The following is a 21,768-nucleotide window of genomic DNA, read 5'->3' as shown; positions in this document are numbered from 1 at the left end:
GTATCTGGCCCTGCCAACATGCTCCAGATGTCAGGAGCTGGTGGGCAGATCCCTGCAGAAGATGCCCCCCTGCCCCCCACCCCGTGCCAGGATATATTCACCAGGGTGCTTCATAAAGGCCTTTTGATGATGAAGACAGTGATGGTTGGCCTGGGATGCAGTCGGAGCAGGGGCTGCCACAGCCGGGCCCGCACAAGCCACCCCCTCCTCCATGCAGCCCACCCGGTGCATCCCTTGGTCACCACCCCGAGAAGAAGGGTGGACTGGTCAGCTGACCTCTGGGTGTCAACCCGCCCGGAGGACTCCATTAGACTCCCCCGAACACATAATTGTGAAAATGAGGCCGGAGAGACAAAGCTCAGCGTGCTCGACAAAGTGAAAACGAGTAGAATGTAAATTGTATTCCTGCCACCATTACAAGGATCATGGAAGTTTAAGGACACAGGCTGGGCAGAGGCTGTGAGGAACACAGCAAAGTGGAAACTTTGACTCGTTGAGACTTTCCTTCCCGTTCTGTGTTGATTTGAGCCAGGGTTTCTCAATCTTGACACCATGGACATCTCTGGGCAGATAATTTTGTGTTGTGGGGGAGGGGGTGGCTGTCCTAGGCAACAGGTGAGCAGCACCCACGGCCTCTCCCTAATGATACTAGCAGCACATGCCCTCCCAAGCTATGACAACAAAAAATGTCTCCAGATAGCGCCAATGTCCCCTGGGGGCCAAGTGACCTCAGTTAAGGACCACTGACTTAGGGGAGGTGGGTGGGGGGAGGGGTAACTGGGTGACGGGCAGTAAGGAGGGCACGTGATGTGATGAGCACTAAGTTTTAGACTCTATATTGGCAAACTGAATTTAAATTTTTTTTAAAAAAAAGAACCACTGATTTAGGGGAATGTTGTCATAAGCTTTGAAAGGTAAATTAAAAATAAGTAGATTAATTGAGCAATATGATGACAATGATCACACTAGTAATCACAATAAAAATCGAGTCACAAGTACATTTTACGGTTTTCTCTGTGGTTTTCGGGGGCTGAGGGAGAAAGGGAAGACGGAGAATACCAACCTAGGCACCTGGCTCTCATCTGGATTATAACTCCATTCAAAAGTACACAAGAGGGGGCGCCCCGGGTGGCACAGTCTACTAAGCGCCGGACTCTTGGTTTCGGCTCAGGTCACGATCTTAGAGTCATGAGATGGAGCCCTCTGTTGGGCTCTGCCCTGGGGGTGAAGTCTGTTCGAGATTCTCTACCCCTCTAATCTCCCCTCCCCTCTTTCTCAAATAAATAAATCTTAAAAAAAAAAAAAAAAAGTACACTATAGGTAACATGTACTATGTCTTGAGGTTCTGAGTCAAGTGGGAGAGTGAGGGGTTACCAGGGTAAAGAGTCATATCTGGGCCACTGAGGTACCATGTGACCTTGAGCAGCCACGACTCTCAGGGCCTCAGTGTTCTCACCTATAAAACCATGAGTATGTTCCCTTCTTAGTTCAGTTCTGGGTTCAACTGGTCAACGAGGGGGAGGGGGACCCATGAAGCTGGTTCACGGTCCAGTGAAAAAATACTATTTGAATTAGGTTTGGGTCTTAGTTGATTAAAGCGATTTGTTCCAGTTTTTGATTCACAGTTCAATCCTGCTGACATCCCCACTTTACAGTGGACGGGCTCCTGTCTCAGGCAGCAGGAATCCTGGCTTGCAGCTGCCCACCCCACCAGGGATGCTGACAGGCCCATGGCCTTCAGCCTTCAATCCATGTGAAGGGGGGTGGGTTGTGCTCGGTGGGCAAGCAAAGGCTCTGCGGCCGAAACTGGGGATCACTCCATCTCACATTTCTGTCTTCCTTTTATTAAAAAAATTTTTTTATTAAGGCATTGGCCTCTAATTAAAACACAAAGGCTCCAGAAAGGAGCCACTGTTACTGATGATTCACGCCCTCACATGAATGAGTTTAGCAAATCCTGTGTAGGAGGAGATCTCATGACAAGAGGCCTGCAGAGTGCTGGACGCATGGGGGGTGATGGCACACAGGGCGGGGCTGTGGGACAGCTTAGACATGGGGCTCACAGAGGGGCAGTGGGTGGACGGGAGCTGGAGGGGGAGACTGCCTACATTTTGCCCAGGGTGATGCAGGGTATGACTACTGTTCTCTTTGGATCCTGAATTTTGGGAAGCAAGAGAAGATGCCAACACAGTCGAGAACCAGAGGAGAATAGAAGGGCTGGGAAATTCGCAAACTGGACAACTTGACCACACTTAGGAACCTTGCCCTAGACCTGGGGAGGCTAGCTGACAACCAACATCAGGACTAGGCCTATATTAAAAGAATCTTCTCTGATCTGCTATCCTGCACCCAGACCTGGATGGGAAGCCCGCTAGCCATGCCATAGATGCAGGATTTCAAGCAGCTCCTCCAAAAAATAAAAATAAAAAAGGACAGATAAAGAATGGAAAAAAGAAAGGTGTCTTGGGGCACCTGGGTGGCTCAGCAGTTGAGCGTCTGCCTTTGGCTCAAGTCATGATCCCAGGGTCCTGGGATCAAATTCCGCAATGGGCTCCCTGCATGGAGCCTGCTTCTCCCTCTGCCTGTGTCTCTGCCTCTCTCTGTGTGTCTCTCATGGGTAAATAAATAAAATCAAAGAAAGAAAGAAAAGAAAGAAAAGAGAGGAAGGAAGGAAGGAAGGAAGGAAGGAAGGAAGGAAGGAAGGAAGGAAAGAAAGAAGAAAGAAAAGAAAGAAAGAAAGAAAGAAAGAAAAGAAAGAAAGAAAGAAAGAAAAAGAAGAAAGAGAAGGAAAGAGAGGGAAGGAGGGAGGGAGGGAGGGAGGAAGGAAGAAAGGAAGGAAGGAAGTTAGTTAGTTAGTTAGTTAGTTAGTTAGTTAGTTAGTTAGTTAGAAAGGGAGTCCTTTAGTCCCAGAAGAGCAATGTTCTGACTTTCCCCTACCTCTCCAACTTGAACCTCAGTTTATTAAGCCAAAATGCTAGATGGACTCTTGCTCTAAGCCCCTCCGAGCACGGGAAAGGAGCGGCATTCTCTCCATCTTCCTCTCTGACCTTGCCAAAGCGCTCTGCATAGGGTCGATCTTAAAAAGAAGGTAACTCTCTAAATCTAAACAAATGAAACACTGAAAACAATTTTGCATTCACACCCAGTCCAGCCCCAAAAGGCAAATAGCAATCACTGCCTCAGTGCTCCATAGCTGGGTCTCATTCCTAAGCACCCCCAGGTTAGCAGGTGCTGGCTAATTTGCGCAGTGGAATTGATTTGTAGGATTCCACCTCGCATCCCTGGTTGCAGGCTAGGCACTTTAATGTGAAATGAAATCAAATTATGTGCAGCCTATTATTCAGAAGTGAGAACCCCCAGGTACCTGGAGTGGAGGGGTATAGCAGTGGGTTTTCCTTTTAGTGCCTGCCAAGGCTTGGCTTCCAGGAAAGATGCTGCGCATCTGCCAGCTGACGCCTGGAATTCCACTGTGCCCATTTTAAAACCTTGGTTTCTAGCTATTATGCTGCAAATCACCTGGGGAAAATCATGGAGCATTCTGGCTAGCAATAAAGAGCAGATTCTAACAGCAGGCAGAGTGGGGGGTCAGGTGGCAATCTGCACTTCCCATCCAGATCTCAAGCCGTCCTCATGACCTGGTGAGGGACATGTCCCCATTTCACAGAGAAGGAAACTAAGGTCCAGGGAGGTTAAGACATTTTTCCAAGCTCCCGGGAGGAGGAGCAGCCAATCTGAAAGCTGCATGTATACAAACCTCAGTCTTAGTTTGCTCAGTCTCTTGATACTACCATGCTGCCTCTCGGAAGGGCTCTTAGCCTACAGTGTGATTGTGGACTGTCAGGGATTCCTCTGAGCTTCCATTTCTTCTTCAAAATGTGTCACAGGGCAGTCTGGGTAGCTCAGAGGTTTAGCGTCGTCTTCAGCCCAGGGCTTGATCCTGGGGGCCCGGGACCAAGTCCTGCATCGGACTCCCTGCATGGAGCCTGCTTTTCCCTCTGCCTGTGCCTGTGCCTATGCCTGTGCCTCTGTGTGTGTGTGTGTGTCTCTCATGAATAAATAAATAAAATCTAAAAAAAAAAAAAAAGAACAGTCTTAAAAAAAGTGTGTCACAGGCTGAATCATGCCCCCACAAAACTCATATGTTGAGGCCTGAAACCCCAGTACTGTCAGAATGTGACTCTATTTGGAGACAGGGTCTTTAAAGAGGAGACTGTGTTAAAATGAGGCTGTTAGACTGGGTTCTGGTCTTATGTGACTGGCATCCCTCAGAAGCAGGGAAGACCCAAGGGGTGTGCGGGCACAGGGGAAGGACCATGAGAGAGGGCTGCATGGAAGCAGCATCCACAAGCCATGGGAGAGGCCTCGAGAGAACCAACCCCACCAGCACTTTGATCTTGGACTTCCAGCCTCTGGAACTGTGAGAAGTCAAAATTAATATTGTTCAATTCCCAGGCTGTAGCATGCCGTGATGGCCACCCGAGCTGGCTAAGACACACGGGGTGTGTGTAATGATGTCTCTACATCGGCGTCTCTCAAACATGCTTCCACAGGCATGGGCAGATCACCTGGGAATCTTGCTGCTATTTGTTGGGACTTAGGATCTCAGTTAAAATACTGTAAAACCACTTGTGCACAACTCACACGCAATGACTAGAACTACACAGATAGGTTGATGTAACAGCCAACCACTGCAGCCAACCACTGTCAGTATTCAGCAATGACAGGTGAATGTCATTTAGAACACCAGTGTCCTGTTTTTAAAAAAATAAGTGTCTGACGTTCAGTCAAGCATGAGGATGGCTCTTTGTGCATGTGCCACAACATTTATAGAAAATGAAGCTAAATTTCTTCTAGCTGAACATAAAAGATGGATAAGAATTAGCTAGCCAAATTACATCTCCCTATCCAGGATGGAGGATCCAACGGATATTAGTAATTTTTTTTTAATTAATTTATTTATTTATGATAGTCACAGAGAGAGAGAGAGAGAGAGAGGCAGAGACACAGGCAGAGGGAGAAGCAGGCTCCATGCACCGGGAGCCCGATGTGGGATTCGATCCCGGGTCTCCAGGATCGCGCCCTGGGTCAAAGGCAGGCGCCAAACTGCTGCGCCACCCAGGGATCCCGGATATTAGTAATTTAACAGACAATATAGTAAGGGGAAAAAAGACACATAGAATGTCTTTAAAAAATTAATATTGCTCAATTCAGGTAGGGTGTGCCAGGGTGAAAAGTCCCGTTGAATGACAAGCACTATACCCAGCACAGACCTACAGATGAAGCAAGGAAGTTGAAACAACGGCACGTTCCCTTGGTTTTACATCGGTTGTAAAAATGCAGTCTTTGATTTAAGAACTAGGAAAGCAATTTCAATTTTAGGCCCTGATTTAAAAATCTGCCATGAGTTAGGTTGTGGTAACAGTATAACATGATCAGAAAGTCCATGGCAGGATGAATAATGGCCTCCCCCCCACCCAAAGATGTCCATGCCCTAATCCCAGAAACCATGAACATGTAAAGTTAATGTGGCAAAGGGGAACTAAGGTTGGAGATGCAATTAAAGCTGCTCATCAACTAGCCTTAAAACAGGGAGATGATCCAGATTATCAGGTGAGCCTGGTGTAATCTCGGGGTCCTTTAAAAGTAGGAGGAGGCAGAAAAAGAGGGGGCAGAGGGAGATGTAGCCATAGAAAAAGGGTCAGAGATGCCCCACTGTTGGCTCTGAAGTGCAGGCAGGGCCCAGGGGCCAAGGACGCAGGTGGTCTCTGGAAGCCAAAACAGGCCAGAAAACAGTCTCCTCTAGAGCCTTCACCAACACTGTGATTTTAGCCTAGTGAGACCCATGTCAGACTTCTAACCTACACAACTGTAAAATAATAAATTTACCTTCTTTTTAAAGCCACCAGATCTGTGGTAATTTCTTCTGGCAACAATAGGAAACTAATACAAGGTCAGAATTTGACCAAAAATCCAAAAGCAATCCGAGAGCTGGAAATAAATAGCAACATGTGGTGTTAGTTTCTTACTAGGAGGACTTCCTTTGGGACAATTCAAAGATGATGTGTGACATTCTCTGAATCTTCTCCACTATGGGACATCTTGCTGCAACTTGATCATAAACTACTCTGCTTCACACAACGGGAATGCCAAATAAGTTCCATTAAATTCTTAGATTTCATCTAGATGAGATGCAAGGTGGTGGAAAGAAATCAGTGAAATAGGATCCTCAAATACAGAGCAAACCCCAACTTGGGGAGGAAATGACATAAATTCTGAGTCTAAGCACTTCACAAATATTTGTTATGGGATGTTGTTAGCAAAAAGCTTACAAAAATATCAAGGTCTGGCTATTTCACTTTTTATTTCACTTTTAAAGGGAGTCAAATACACATTTATTATCTTAGATACATACAAGATTTTTCTAAACCAAAGGAGCCACATGTGAAATATGTAACAAAAATGATGTTTAAATAAAACAAAACTCAAAAAAAAAGAAACAATAACATCTGTGAACAATGGAAGAGAAGATTCATGTACAATTAATCCTGAAATTAACTTCCATACAGATTACTTTTCTGAGCATTACAGATTATAGGATAATTTTGATTAAGCAAAATACTGCCATTTTCAGTCTTCTTTATGGTATCTTTTTTCTTGAAAAAAGAAAAATCAAATTTAAGTACTTTATGGATCTAGGTATTATTTTAAGGGTAAAAAGAGTCATATAAAAGATGGTAATGTCTATGAAATTAAAATATTTAGGGATCCCTGGGGTGGCACAGCGGTTTGGCGCCTGCCTTTGGCCCAGGGCGCGATCCTGGAGACCCGGGATCGAATCCCACGTCGGGCTCCCAGTGCATGGAGCCTGCTTCTCCCTCTGCCTGTGTCTCTGCCTCTCTCTCTCTCTGTCTGACTATCATAAAGAAATAAAAAAAAAATTAAAAAAAAATTTTTTTAAAATAAAATATTTAATAATTTTTCTTCTTAATTGTAATTATACGCAACCTCATTATGTCTGAACTTGATCAAATGTAAAATTTAGGGACACCTGGGTGGCTCAACGGTTTAGTGCCTGCCTTTGGCCCAGGGTGAGTTCCTGGGGTCCCGGCATCGAGTCCCACGTCGGGCTCCCTGCATGGAGCAGAAACTGTGTCTTATTCATGAGAGACACAGAGAGAGAGGCAGAGACACAGGCAGAGACACAGGCTTATTAAAGATAAGACACAGGCTTATTAAAGACACAGGCAGAGACACAGGCTTATTAAAGATAAGCCCAATGTGAGACTCCATCCCAGGACCCCAGGACCACACCCTGAGCCAAAGGCAGATGCTCAACCCCTGAGCCACCCAGGCATCCCTAAGAATATTTTTTGATAATTCCACTTGCCTCACCTTAACAGAACTGAGCAGAATCTCAGAAGTTTCTCCCAAATGAAATTAATTTTAAAACAAAACAAAACTACGATTCAGTGACTTAAGAATAGTGGTCTAATTTTGAATCACTGTTAATAGAACACAAATTATGTGATAATGTTGATTACAGCAATATAACCCATAATTTTGCTGAAATAAAGACAAAAAATAAATTTAATGAAACATATACTAATTTATAAATTATGTGTTTTTTATTACTTATCCAAATACCACTAATCCATCAACATAACATCCAGATCTGTACAACAATTAGTAAATTTAGTTGTCTCTGACATTTGCTTTTGCTATATAAAAATTAGAGCTTTACATATACTCTTTTGTGGTTATGAAGGGAAATTTGTCAAGGGAGAACAGAACCATTCTATGTAACTGTTTCTAGCTCCGTACGTGACTTTTACACATTCAGACATAGAGTCTGTGGTCTCCCTGGTTCTCCTGATTCAGACCCAGGGCATGTTAGGAGCAGACCCTCTCTCATCAGATCATCATGAGAGGACTGCAGGATCAAGATTGCCAACCCCATTTTACAGATAAGGAAACTTAAATTCAATGGGAGAAGTTTGCAAGGTCATAATTAATAGCAGAACCAAGATGCAACCACTAGTCCGTTGGCTTGCAAAAGCCCATCACATCCACTGCACCTATGCTAGTGAAACAAGTGATTGCTATAGTTGACAAAAATGCTAAGTGTTAAGCAGAGTTCTCAGAAGGGAGAGATCACTGGACCCAGAATGATGGAAGAAGAACCAGGAAGAATGGCTGGGGGCTTTCTGGCTTGGGAAAGAATGATGGTCAATTTTTTTTTTAATTTTTTTTTAAAGATTTTATTCATCCATTCATGAGAGACAGAGACAGAGAGAGAGAGAGAGGCAGAGACACAGGCAGAGGGAGAAGCAGGCTCCACGCAGGGAGCCTGACATGGGACTCGATCCCGGGTCTCCAGGATCAGGCCCTGGGCTAAAGGCAGCGCTAAACCACTGAACCACTGGGGCTGCCCATGATGGTCAATTAGATGTCACAAAGGATCCTTCTAACTAAAGCAAAATGCTGGATGAATTCTGCATCGTATGCTGGATAAATGTATCAGCAAGATGGCATAAAAGCAAGGAAGTCACCAAGTTCCCTAACAAAAAGGTAACCAGGAGCCCCATGTGGGAAGCTGCCTTCAGCATCAGAATTTCTGCTGCCAGGCTCTGCAAATAAGAGATGAACCCCAAGGCCCATCAAAGACAGACCTTGCTGGGGTCCTTGGGTAGCTCAGCTGGTTAAGCATCTGCCTTTGGCTCAGGTCACGATCCTGGGGTCCTGGAATCGAGTCCCACATCGGGCTCCGTGCTCAGCTGTGAGCCTGCTTTTCCCTCTGCCCCTGCTTGTGCTCTCTCTCTCTCTTTCTCTGTCTCAAATAAGTAAATAAGTCTTAAAACACACACACACACACACACACACACACACACACACACAAACGGCAGATCTTGCCAATGAGGCTAGGACTCTAAAGATGAGAGAATGTGAAATAAATCCCACCAGGCAGAAGGAGAATAAGGAAAGCTGTCTTTCAGAAACAATCTCTCCCCAGAATTCAGAACCGTCAGCTAGATTTCATATGGGTTTCTGATCCAAACCCACATTACCTCTACGGTCCAAGAAATCTCAAGTGGTAAAATTAAAGTGGCTACAAACAGATAAAAGTCAAAGTTTTGTGGCTCCCTCCGGTAACAAAAGCAAATGCAAATCCTTTCTGGAGGTTTTTTTTTTTTTTTTAAAGATTTCTTTATTTATTCATGACAGAGAGAGAGAGAGAGGCACAGACACAGGCAGAGGTAGAAGCAGGCTCCAGGCAGAGAGCCCGATGTGGGACTTGATGCCGGGTCTCCAGGATCACACCCCCGGCCGAAGACGGCGCTAAACCGCTGGGCCACCCGGGCTGCCTAGTATTTCTGTTTTAATGCAAGCATACACACACCTGTAAACAAGGCCAGGCATCAGAAATGGCAAAAACCATAGATGGCAGAAAGAGAGATTGAGGAACAGGGACTGAAATATAAAGCCAGTATGTTCAATATGTTTTAAAAAATAGCTTAAAAATAAGAATAAAAAGTAAACAGACTGGGGCACCTGGGTGATTCAGTCAGTTAAGTGTCTGCCTTTGGCTCAGGTCATGATCCCAGAGTCCTGGGATTGAGCCCTGCTTAGGGCTCCTTGCTCACTGGGGAGCCTGCTTCTCCCTCTCCTTCTGTGTGTGTGTGTCTCTCTCTCTCTCTCAAATAAATAAACTCTTTAAAGGTAAAACAAAGAAAGAAAGGCAAACAAACTTACAAAGAACCTAATATAACTTGGAAGTTAAGAAACATTGAAATAAAGTCATTGAAGGGATAAATAGCAGACCGGATCTAATTGAACAGAAAATCAGTGAACTGAAAGCAGATTCAAAGAAAGCAGCCCAGAGAGATTAAGAGGTAGATCTGAAAAATCAAATAAGAGACAGGGAACATTTCTCCAGAAAGAGAAAAATATATAATGCTTTTGTTGGGATATTTGAAAACAAACTGATAAGCTTCTAGGATTTGAAAGTTGCTGGTCTGCAGATCCAGTAAGTTAGGTGTGGCAGGAACAACTGGTGCTCACCACATATTCCATTTACTTTCCTACATTTCTCAGACTTTTTGCAGTTGTTTTGGGGCCATGTGACTATTTCTGGTTAATGTCACATCTCGGCCACGGCAGTTCAAAGCAGGGTATCTTCTTGTAGTAGATACCATGATGCACTTAGGAGGGAACCCTTCCCTCAGAACTGGGTCACCCATTCCTCTCTGGGAACTGCCACTACATTGACCATGTTATACTCCCTGCCCAGAGGCGGCAGACATATCCATTGATGATGGATATGAAGTCCCGACTTCCTCTTCTCATTTGGGACAAGTATGAAGGACAAACCCCATTCCAGAACATTCTGTGTGATCAGCTGGGGCCTCACATTCCTGCCTAATACAATTTTTCTTGCTATAATAGCTGGAGCAATCACTAAACTAATAAATACAGAGCATATTTCTAGATATTAAGTATAAAACAAGTGGAGGAGAAAATCAAATGTTAAAAGGAAAAAAGAAATAAGGATGTAAAACTCAATCCAAAGAAAGCAAGAGGGATCCCTGGGTGGCGCAGCGGTTCGGCGCCTGCCTTTGGCCCAGGGCGCGATCCTGGAGACCCGGGATCGAATCCCACATCGGGCTCCCGGCGCATGGAGCCTGCTTCTCCCTCTGCCTGTGTCTCTGCCTCTCTCTCTCTCTGTGACTATCATAAATAAATAATAATAAAAAAAAAAATTAAAAAAAAAAAAAGAAAGCAAGAAAAAAAAAAAAAGAAAGAAAAGGACAGAGAAAATAATAGAAACCACATAAGATGATCAAAGTAAATGTAAATATATCAATAATCTTTATAAATATAAACAGACTAAACTGTTCAGTTAAATGACAAATATTGTCAAACTAGATAAAACCCAACCGTGTGCCATTTACACAAGATACAGTTAAAATATAAGGACAAGGAGGGGTTAAAAGTCAAAGGAAGGAAAAAAATAAACTAGACAAATAAAAACAATAAAGTTGGACTCACTATATGACTGCAAGACAGATTCTAAGTTGAAAGCATTACTAGATAGCAAGAAAATCACTCCAAATAATAAGAAATTTACTGCACTGGGAAGATATTACATAAATCTGGATGTACCTAAAATATACAGTTCAAAATACATAAAGCAAAAATTGACTTATATACAAGGAGCAATCCACAAATCTGCCATCAGGGTGGAAGATTTTAACATATCTCAATGACGGATACATCAAGCAGAATACAATTAGTAATAATATAAAAAAATATTTGGTCTGGAATGCCTGGGTGGCTCAGTGGTTGAGCGTCTGCCTTTGGCTCAAGGCATGATCCTGGGGTGCTGGAATCAAGTCATGCATCAGGCTCCCCACCCTGCTTCTCCCTTTGCCTATGTTTCTGCCTCTCTCTCTCTCTCTCTCTGTATCTCTCATGAATAAATGAATAAAATCTTTAAAAAAAACAATTTTACAGGACCCATATGCAATACTGCCCCCACAATTGAAGATTATATATTATTTTCAGGCACACTTAGAAGATTTATGCACATTGATCATGTGCTAAACCATAAAGCTAGTCTAAACAAATTTCCATGATGGGAATGATACAGAGGACACTGTCAGGCTGCAATCAATTACGTTAAATCAATAACAAAAACTCCAGACTTTTGGGAATTAAAAAAAATTCACACACACTTCTGAGCAATCGTAAGTTACATAAGAAATCAAAATGGAAATTAGAAATGAATTCAAACAGCACATGTAGTCTGCAGTTAAAGCAATACTTGAGGGAAATATATGTACTCAGTTGCTTACATTAGAAGGCAGAGTGATTAACTTAAGAAGTTAGAGCAGGAATAGCAAAAGGAACCCAAAGCAGAAAGAAAATAATAAAAAAATAACAGACATTAGAGATATAAAATACATAACAGAAAGGCTCCACTGAGCCACAAATCCACCTCTTTTCAAATATTAAAAAAAAAAAAAAAAAAAAAGGCAAGCTGGCAAGATTAAGAGGAGAAAAAAACCAAAACCACACGATTATGTCAATAGACACAGAAAAAGCATTTCATCTTTTTAAACTTCTTCAACCCAGTAAAAGCCACAGCTAACACTCTAGTGGTAGAAAATAGAATGCTTTCCCCCTAAGATCAGGAACAACACAAGGATGTCTGCTCTCACCACTTCTATGCTTTATCGTGGCAGAAGTTCCAGCTAGGTCAACTGGATAAGGAAAAGAAATGAAAGGCATCTAGATAGGAAATGAAGATGCAAAACTGTATTTGCAGGTGATACAGCCTTACATATAGGAAATCCTAAGGATCTAATAAACCAAGAACTAAGAAACTTTTAGAACTAATAAATAAGTTCAGCAAGGTTGCAGAAAGTAAGATCGATCCACAAAACTTAGTTTTCTTTTTATATACTAGCAATGAACAATATGAAAGTGAATTTAAGGGAATAATTCCATGTACAGCAATATCAAAAACAATAAAATGCTTAGGAATAAATTCAACAAATTCTTTTCATGGTGTCAACCCGTGCACTGAAAACTACAAAATATCACTGAAAGAAATTCAGGATCTAAATAAATGCAAAGACATCCCATGTTCATAGATTAAAAGACTTAATATTGTTAAGATGGTAATGGTCCCCAAGTTGATCAACAGATTCAATGAGATCCCTAAAATAAATCCCAGCTGCCTTTTGGTTTGTTTTGCAGCAATTGACAAGCTGATCCTTAAATTCATATGGAAATGAGACAGCCCCATGGCTCAGCAGTTAAGTGGTTTAATGCCACCTTCAGCCCGGGGTGTGATCCTGGAGACCTGGAATCGAGTCCCATGTCAGGCTCCCTGCATGGACCCTGCTTCTCCCTCTGCCTGTGTCTCTGCCTCTCTCTCTCTCTCTCTCTGTGTGTCTCTCATGAGTAAATAAATAAAATATTTTTTAAAATAAAAAAAAATAAATCCATATGAAAATGCAAGAGACCTTAAACAGTCACAACAATCTGGAAAAGAAAAAAACAAAGTTGAAAGATTCACATTTCTCAAGTCTTACTACAACACTACAGTAATGAAGACAGTGTGGTACTGGCATAAAAACAAATCAACAGAATAGAAGTTAGAGTCCAGAAGTAAACCCTCACATTTATACTCAACTGATTTTCAGTAAAGAAGCTAAGGCAATTTACTGAAGGAATAGTCTTACCAAGAAATGATGTTGGAACTACTTGATACCAACATATATATATACATTAAAAAAAAGAAAGTTGGACTCCTGTCTCACACCACATGCAATAATTAGCTCAAAAATGGATCACAGATCTATATGTAAGAGATAAGATTCTTAGAAGAAAATATAGGAGCAAATCTTCATGACCTTGAATTAACCAAGGATTCTTAAATATGACACCAAAATCACAAGCAAGAAAATGATTTAAAAAAATAGATTAATAGCAAAATTTAAGAAGTGCTTCAATATTTGCAAATGACATATCAGATAAAGGGCTAGTATCCAAGATCTATAAAGAACTTATTAAACTCAACAGCAAAGAAACAATCCAGTCATGAAATGGGCAAAAGACATGAAGAGAAATCTCACAGAGGAAGACACAGACATGGCCAACAAGCACATGAGAAAATGCTCCGCATCACTGGCCATCAGGGAAATACAAATCAAAACCACAATGAGATCCCACCTCCCACTAGTGAGAAATGTGAAAATTAACAAGACAGGAAACAACAAATATTGGCGAGGATGTGGTGAAAGGGGAACCCTCTTGCACTGTTGGTGGGAATGTGAACTGGGGCAGCCACTCTGGAAAACTGTGTGGAGGTTCCTCAAAGAGTTAAAAATAGATCTGCCCTACGACCCAGCAGTTGCACTGTTGGGGATTTACCCCAAAGATACAGATGCAGTGAAGAGCCAAGACACCTGCACCCCGATGTTTCTAGCAGCAATGTCCACAATAGCCAAACTGTGGAAGGAGCCTCAGCGCCCATCGACAGATGAATGGATAAAGAAGCTGTGCTCTATATTTACAATGGAATATTCCTCAGCCATTAGAAACGACAAATACCCACCATTTGCTTCAACATGGATGGAACTGGAGGGTATGATGTTGAGTGAAGTCAATCGGAGAAGGACAAACATTATATGGTTTCACTCATACAGGGAATATAAAAAAGAGTGAAAGGGAATAAAGGGGAAAGGAGAGAAAATTAGTGGGAAAAATCAATGAGGATGACAGCACATGAGAGACACCTAACTCTGGGAAACGAACAAGGGGAAGTGGAAAGAGAGGTGGGCGGGGGGATGGGGTGACTGGGTGACAGGCACTGAGGGGGGCACTTGACGGGATGAGCACTGGGTGTTATGCTATATGTTGACAAATCGAACTCCAATAAAAAAAATACACACATACACACAAAAAAAAGACTTGTGTTTCAAAGGATACCATCAATAAAGTGAAAAGTGACACCTTGCACATTGCAGGCTGTCAAGAAAAATGTCGTGACTGAACGATCAAAGGATCAGCCCATGCTCTCACTAGGTGCTGCCACTAGTGCTCTGTGGGTAGAAGCCAGCGGAGAAAATCGCAGGAGGCGACACAGCCCTGGGAGCATATGCAGGGCTTCCTGCGAGGCCAGCCTCGTTTCTGTCTGTCACCTGCCGTGTCCATTGTCGCTTCCCACCAGACAGCTCTGCCTGGTGTCCAACCGTCCCCTCGGTGCCACCTAGCTGCAGCCACCCAGCCACACACTGGCCACCTGCCCGCTTCTGAACTCCGCGCACAGGGCTGAGGGCGCCCAGGACTAGTGTTCCCGAGTGGAGAGGTCCCCCTGCATCTGGTCTCCTCCAGATGAAACATCCCACTGTGAAATAACACTTGTTCATCTTCCGTGAAAGAGGAAGGGACTCTGACAGTGGCAACAATGGTGTGGAGGAAATGATGCCTTCTCTGCCGGGGACAGGTGCGCCGGCCTGCTGAGGCTCACCAGCAGCCTGGCCTCACCACAGACCCATTACCAATGCAGGTGGCCGATGCGTACAGGGGTCTCAGGATGGCTGCATGGGAGCTCAGGGGCCCAGCAGTCCACAAGGGGGCCCGGGCCCAGGCCCGCGAGACCACCTCCTCCTCGCCCCCAGCTGCACCTGGCCTGAGCCTCCTGCAAATGATAAGGACAAGGGCGAAGCCACACCCGAGGTGCTTCACCCCTGGCCTGCTTCCCAGCACCCAAGGGAGGGTCCCAAAGAAAACTCCGACCCAGCTGGGCGCTGCTGGCTACATCCCTTTGGCTAGAGCGTGGAATCTCCATAAAGACTTCGCTTTGGGATAAAATACAGATGTCACAGGGAAGGGTTACAACATCAGCAGTTTCGGGATCGTTCCCATTTCCAGGTTCAGCGTCGGCGGGGGGCGCAGGAGACTGTCCTTCCCTGGGGTGGGGTGTCTATACAGAGCAGGCTGGCTGGAGCAAAGCCAGGAACTGCACCCCCGCCCCGCCCCCCTCCCTGGGTGCAGAGACTGCACCCGTGTCACTGCCCCGACCTTAAACACTGGACGACCCCACATACCTGGGGTATCTGATCAATGCTGAACAGCCGGGGGAGCTTGAGGCTCAGCATCTCGAAGCTAGGTCAGGAAGGCCACTGGCTGACAGCTGCTCCCCGTCACCCACTCAAAAGTTCTGACATGGCCTGGGGTGCCTGCGGCCCGCCGGTGCCCGAGCTGCTTCCCTAAAAGAGGACGGCAAGAAGAAGTGCAGTCAATCCAATCCAATCCAATCCAGCCGGATCAAGGCTGTCAGGTTGTTTGACCATGGAACAAACACTTGCTTGTGATGGCAAAATAATCAGGCTTCCTTAAAAACAGCAGCAAAACTATCAGACTGCTGAGTCATATATTCCAAGAGTGCGGGCGGGAGGTCATTAAATCATAATATGGGTAATCATGAAAGTGTGGGGCTGGAAGGGCGGCAGAGGCCACCTGGTCCCCTCCCGTCCCGAACCAAGGCCAGAGGGGTGAAGGAGGTCTCTGAGGTCGCATGGCTAGGGGAGGGCTGGAGATGCTGGCTCTCCGCTGTGTCGTGTGCTGCCCCTGGGCAGACTGTGTGATCCCGGGTCTGTGGCCACTCGGTGGGCAGCGGAGGATGAGGGCTACGCCCCAGATCGCCCAAAGAAAAGCAGCTCTTCCAGAAGGCCGACGGGAGCATGGCTGCCCTGAGACCCACTCAAGAACCAGACAGGCAGATCCGAGGCACTTGCTGGAGACACAGCAACTCCAAGTAACCAGGCTGTTTAAATGCGGGATTAGGACTGCTTAACAGCTGTGAGTAATGTGAGCTAGAGGACCCCAACCCCTCAGGACGGGCCTAGGAAACAAAAACATCCAAGCTCGGTCTAGCAAAGAAAGAGCAGGGCTAGGAATTTACCCTGGTTCACACCTGTACCCCTCGTGTCACACCGACCACACCTGCCTGCAAGCAAAGCTACCTGCCCAGGTGCCTGGAGAGGACCCCTCCTGCTGGATGGCTAGAAACTCAAGAGTGTACGCCTGGCTCCTCCCAGGCCTTTGGCAAATACTAGTTTAACACCATTCATGAAAGCCATGATGCTCGTCCTCTGAACTTGAAGTGTGTTTTGGTTTTTGTGGTTTGTTTAGACTTTTTGATGCTTATTATAGTTCTTTATGCTCTATGTGTTATTATCTGGAAGTCTGTAGCAAAATACAATGTATTTGTGTTTTGCCGCTATAAATTTGCTTCTTTCTCAAAACCACTGATGTATTATTCACAACAGTCAAAAGAGGGAAACAATCCAAACGTCTGCCAGCAGATGAATGGATGAATAAAATAACCAAATATGGTCCAGGCACACAATGGAATATTACGCAGTCTCAAACAGGAATGCCACGGCGATCGATGCTTCAACATCAGTGAAACTTGGAAACATCCCGCTAAAGGAAATAAGCCAGTCACAGAAAGGACAAATGTAGGATGCCTGCGTGGCTCAGTGGTTGAGCATCTGCCTTCGGCCCAGGGTGTGATCCTGGGGTCCTGTGATCAAGTTCTGCACTGAGTTCCCCGCAGGGAACCTGCTTCACCCTCTATGTCTCTGCCTCTCTTTGTGTCTCTCGTGAATAAATAAATAAAATCTTTTTAAAAAATGGACAAATGTTGCATGATTCCACAATTACAAGGCACCTAGGGCAGGCAAATTCACAGACAAAAAATAGATCAGAACCTGGGCTGGGGGAAGAATGGGGTGTTGCTGTTTAATGGCACTGGGTTTCTGTTTGGAATGATAAAAAGTTTTGGAAACAGCTGGTGGTGATGGTTGTGCAGCATTCTGAATGTGATATTGCTGAACTATACACTTAAAAATGGTTAAAACTGTTGATTTTATGTTGTGCATATTCCACCACAATGAAAGCTTGTGTAATATTTCCAAACTACGGAATAATAAAGAAAAGGCTTTTTCTAGAAAATAATTTTTTTTAAAGCACAGGTACGTTTCACCCAGGTTAAAGAAAATAAAAGTTAATACTGTGTAAACAACAGCGATGTGAGTGGGCCCCGGCACACCTCGGTTCTCTTGGTTTTGCAGACCTAATCACCAAGACCCCCATACTCTCGGAAGCACCGTGAATCCACCTGGTGGCAGAACACGAGGCGAATGAAGGTCCCGTACTGTGGGGAACTCAGGCACACCAGGAAATCCTCAAACAATAATGGGACCAAGTCTGGTCTCCACAGTCCTGTCCACCTTGGTCCTCTGGTTCTCCCCCAAGTAGCCTCAATGTCACAGGCAGGACAAAGACAAGAAATGGTCGCCTACTCTCCCAGCACACGTCATCCAGACAGGATGACCACCAAACGCAAACATAAGGGGTGATGAGAGTAGCCTATGAATCACTCGTGTTTTCCTTCAGCCACTGAAGGCAAGTAAGTGAAAGGCTAAATGCATAGTTGAGGATTCTCTGCAGCTTGAAAGACAAGGCACGAATTTAACAGATCTAAAAATTGTATGGGTTTGGGGCACCTGGGGTGGCTCAGTCGGTTAAGCAGCCCACTCTTGGTTTCAGCTCAGGTCGTGATGTCAGGGTGGTGGGATCAGGCTCTGCACTCAGCAGGGAGTCTGCTCTCTCTCCCTCTCCCTCTGCTCCTCTCCCTGCTCCTGCACACTCTGACACTCTCTCTCTAAAATAAATAAATAAATCTTTCAAAAACTTGCATAGGTTTGTGACACATAGAATAGAGGGAAGAAGGCATCTGCTATACCATTCTTGTCTTTCACTGCATAGGAAAAAAAAAAAAAGATGAGTAAGACAGGCACTGTCTCCAAGAAATGTATAAAGAAAAAGATGCAACACCCAACCAGATAGCACAAGTTACCATAAGAAAAAGGCCAACTCTCACCCACTCTGGACCAAGCCTGTGTTGGTCACCTTGCCCCTCTGGACCATCTCATTCACCCCCACCATGGCCATCTCAGGAGACAAGGTAGGGCGGGTAAGGACCTGGGTGCTAGATTCAAGCCACTTGCATTCAGAGACTGGTTCATCATTTCCCGTGCAACCCTGGGGCAAGGAACATAACTCCTGTGCCTCAGTTCCCCTATTGGTAAAATAGAAATAACGATAATACTTTTTCATGGGGGTATCGTTATGATTAAAAGAACTCATGTCAAGGGCCTGCCATAGAGTAAGGGTCCAACACACTTGCTATTATTAATTTTCAGATAGGAAAATTCATTTTTCTATTTTACAGGCAGGAAAATGGAAGCTGTGGGACTTGGCCAAGACCCCACAGTTAGTGGACAGTAGGACTAGGATCTGATTTCTGGTTTCATAGGTTTCCTTTTCAGAAGAGAAGGAACTTTGAATAAAGGGTTATGAAGTTCTTAGTACTAGGTCTTAATTTCCCTTTGCTCCTGAGACATGATGGACAATGCAGAGTGTTTACAATGATGTTTATAACCCAGAGGCTAAAGGACGGCCTTCCTTGTCTGATAATCAGATTGAGACAAACTCAGGTAAGACTTGACCTTGGCTCTTTCAAAAGCCAGAGATTTCTTAAGTCACATCCTTCTGCTAAGGAAGTAAGAACTCTCCCATTAAACCACCATCAGGTTGCATCTGAAACAGAAACCTTTCTGTCTGTCAAAATTGTGAAACACCCCTGGATGATCATGGAAATTCAGAAAGCGTGGCTGATGATTCATAGGTTGTGTTGTTAATCATGGCCAATATAATTGAACATAAAATGAACTCGCTGGTCTTTCTAGTTCCCATCACACACCAGGCTCTGAATGGTCACCAACACTATAAGCACCAGAGTATAATCTCCAGTATTTCCAACAGCCGCTTGGTTTGCTGTTTCTTTCTACAGAGGCCTAGAAACAAGAGCGAATAAAACAAAAAGGCTTCGGACAGTTCAAAGCACAATGTGAAGCTTTGCCAAGATTTCAACAGCATGTTGGTGTTCCATGTGAGATTTCATTTAAATGGGGGTTCCACAGCTTAAACATGTTTTAAAACAGCTAAAAGAGGGGAAAGGGGCTATAAACACACTCTCAAAGACCTGCCAAGTTCTCCTGAAATAGCTGTAAAAAAAAAAAAAAAGAAAGAAAAGAAAAGAAAACTCTTTAAAAAAAGGGGGGGGGGGGCAAATCATAGCAACAAAATCACCATCAAGGTGAAATTTGCACCTGACTACCTCCTCCCTCTTTGGCTGGTGCTCCATTCATATTCCTGGAGGTCCCTCACCCCCCAAACTTCATCCTACGTACTCGTGGACTTGGCAGACAAACCTTGTAACCTCCCAAATATGTCTACATATAAGGTAACTGAATATAAGTTGATGGGCTATTTTCCCAATGAGAGGGTCCAAAATATGTATAATTTCTAGGGATGCAAATGAACTAGTACACAGTCTCTAACATTAACTTACTAATGCAGTTAGGCATATTAGAATCCCTTACTATATCAAACCTATTACTTTTAAAATGTTGCTTTTCCCACTCACGTCGCACCGAAATAAGTGTATTCAAAATCTTCTTATGCATCTTCGGTAACAGTTATCTTCATAACTACACAGCCAGGTTTTGGAATTACTAATATAGCTTAAGTGAAAAATATTCTCATTTCCCTATAAATTATTTGAAGTCTGTACTGTTTTTTTTAAAGAGAGACAGAGAAAGCGGGGTGGAGGGGCAAGGGGGGAGGGGCAGAGGGATTGGGAGAGAGAATCTTAAGGTTCCAAGCCCAGTGGCTGAGCCCAGCACTGAGGCCGACGTGGAGCTCAATCTCACAACACTGAGATCATGACCCTGAGATCATGACCAGGGCTGAAATGAAGAGTTGGAATCCTTAACCCACCCAGGCGCCTCTGTGTTTAATGCTGCTGCTACAAAATGTATCTTAGGACAGAAGTATTCATTTACTATTATTATACTGGCCGTGATTTGCTTGCAAACACCTCACACAGTGTGATAAGAAATTGCTAGTTTTAACCCACACCCCTGGGGTGGTGGCTAATTAGCATTTGAAAGATTAACCATAAACTCAAACTCCAGAGGCCACACACCTCTGGTTCAGCTGGGGTTGTTTCAGATCCACACCAGAGGGCTTTTACGAATTAGTGCAGTGTATGCTGCTTAACTGGAGGACTGAGTCCAACGAAGACATGGGAGTTGAGGAGAAGGATCGCCAGGTACCCTTCCCCTTGCATGAGCGAGGCTGGCGACAGGATGCCCCAGAGTGGCTCCTCTCTGAATGAGCCCAGGTGGGAGGATTTAGGAGCCTACAAGGAGGGAGAAGTCCAACTGATGCAAATCTATCAATCTCACAGGCGCTTTCAGGAAAGTGCCTAAGTGTCCCTAAAAGGGCAGAGGGCTGGGACTTCACCTGCTTTTGCCCTTTCGGAAAAACATGTGGATGGCTGGGGGAACTCAGCCTGAGACTCTCCCTGTGCAGTGCCCCGAGCCACCCAGCTGTGAGGGTGTGGGGGTCCCCCCCACACACCGTTCGCAGGTACCTCTAAACACGGACAGCGCCCAAGACTGTAACTCAATGCACTCAGACACTCTCAGCTGGAGCTCACACCACTGTTTTGTGTGCCAGTAGGATGGGGAAGAAATGCTGCCAACCATAATCAGGAGATGACATCACTGATTGGAAATGAATCCTGATTTCAGAGCTTGTAAAACAACAACATGCAGGAATTGATGAAATACAGAAATTGTAAATGAGCGACTGGCTTGGGTTAATTTGCAACAGCTACTCTTCTCATCTTCCTACTCTGCTCTTTAAAGGGATCATTGAAGTCTCCTTTATAACAAAACCAGTTCTTGCAATGGGAGACCATATACCTGGGAATAAGTCTCAACCTGTGTTACACTTTTGCGCCTAAATTTCAGTCTGTATTACATTTTCTATCTCTTTGATTGTGTGTGTCAGGTGCCTTCTGGATGGATCCCAAACAAGCATGAATGGGGACAGTTTCAGGTTATAGTGTCTCCCCTCAAACCGCCCATACAGCCAGCTAATTGTTAAAAAATAAAGGAATGCAGTGGCCCCGAATATGAAAAACTCTAGATGGACCCAATCATTATGCCACTTCCTCTTTTCTGAAAAAAATTATGCTGGAAAACAAAAAACTCATAGTCGGGCATATGTAGCAAAAACAAAGAAGGCTGTTTGGTAGGGAATTTTTCCCATGCTTGC

The 21,768-nt window shown here is 44.4% G+C and overlaps 1 protein-coding gene across 30 annotated transcripts in view; it reads right to left on the bottom strand.

The window, feature by feature from the left end:
• The window catches only part of PAQR5 (progestin and adipoQ receptor family member 5), a 71,499-nt gene that overhangs the window by 24,672 nt on the left and 25,059 nt on the right, over positions 1–21,768 (bottom strand). For 20 of the 30 annotated variants that reach the window (XM_072738990.1, XM_072738999.1, XM_072738998.1 and 17 more), the window contains one exon: positions 15,618–15,779. In XM_072738990.1, the coding sequence (XP_072595091.1) occupies positions 15,618–15,668 (51 nt within the window). In that variant the 5' untranslated portion in view covers positions 15,669–15,779. Of the gene's footprint in view, positions 1–5,886; positions 5,989–15,617; positions 15,780–21,768 lie in introns of all 30 variants that reach the window. The other 10 variants (XM_072739000.1, XM_072739004.1, XM_072739001.1 and 7 more) reach the window with 1 other exon arrangement.

The sequence above is a fragment of the Vulpes vulpes genome, chromosome 15, assembly GCF_048418805.1.
Source record: "Vulpes vulpes isolate BD-2025 chromosome 15, VulVul3, whole genome shotgun sequence".
NCBI lineage: Eukaryota > Metazoa > Chordata > Mammalia > Carnivora > Canidae > Vulpes > Vulpes vulpes.
This window is presented reverse-complemented; position numbering and strand designations above follow the sequence as displayed.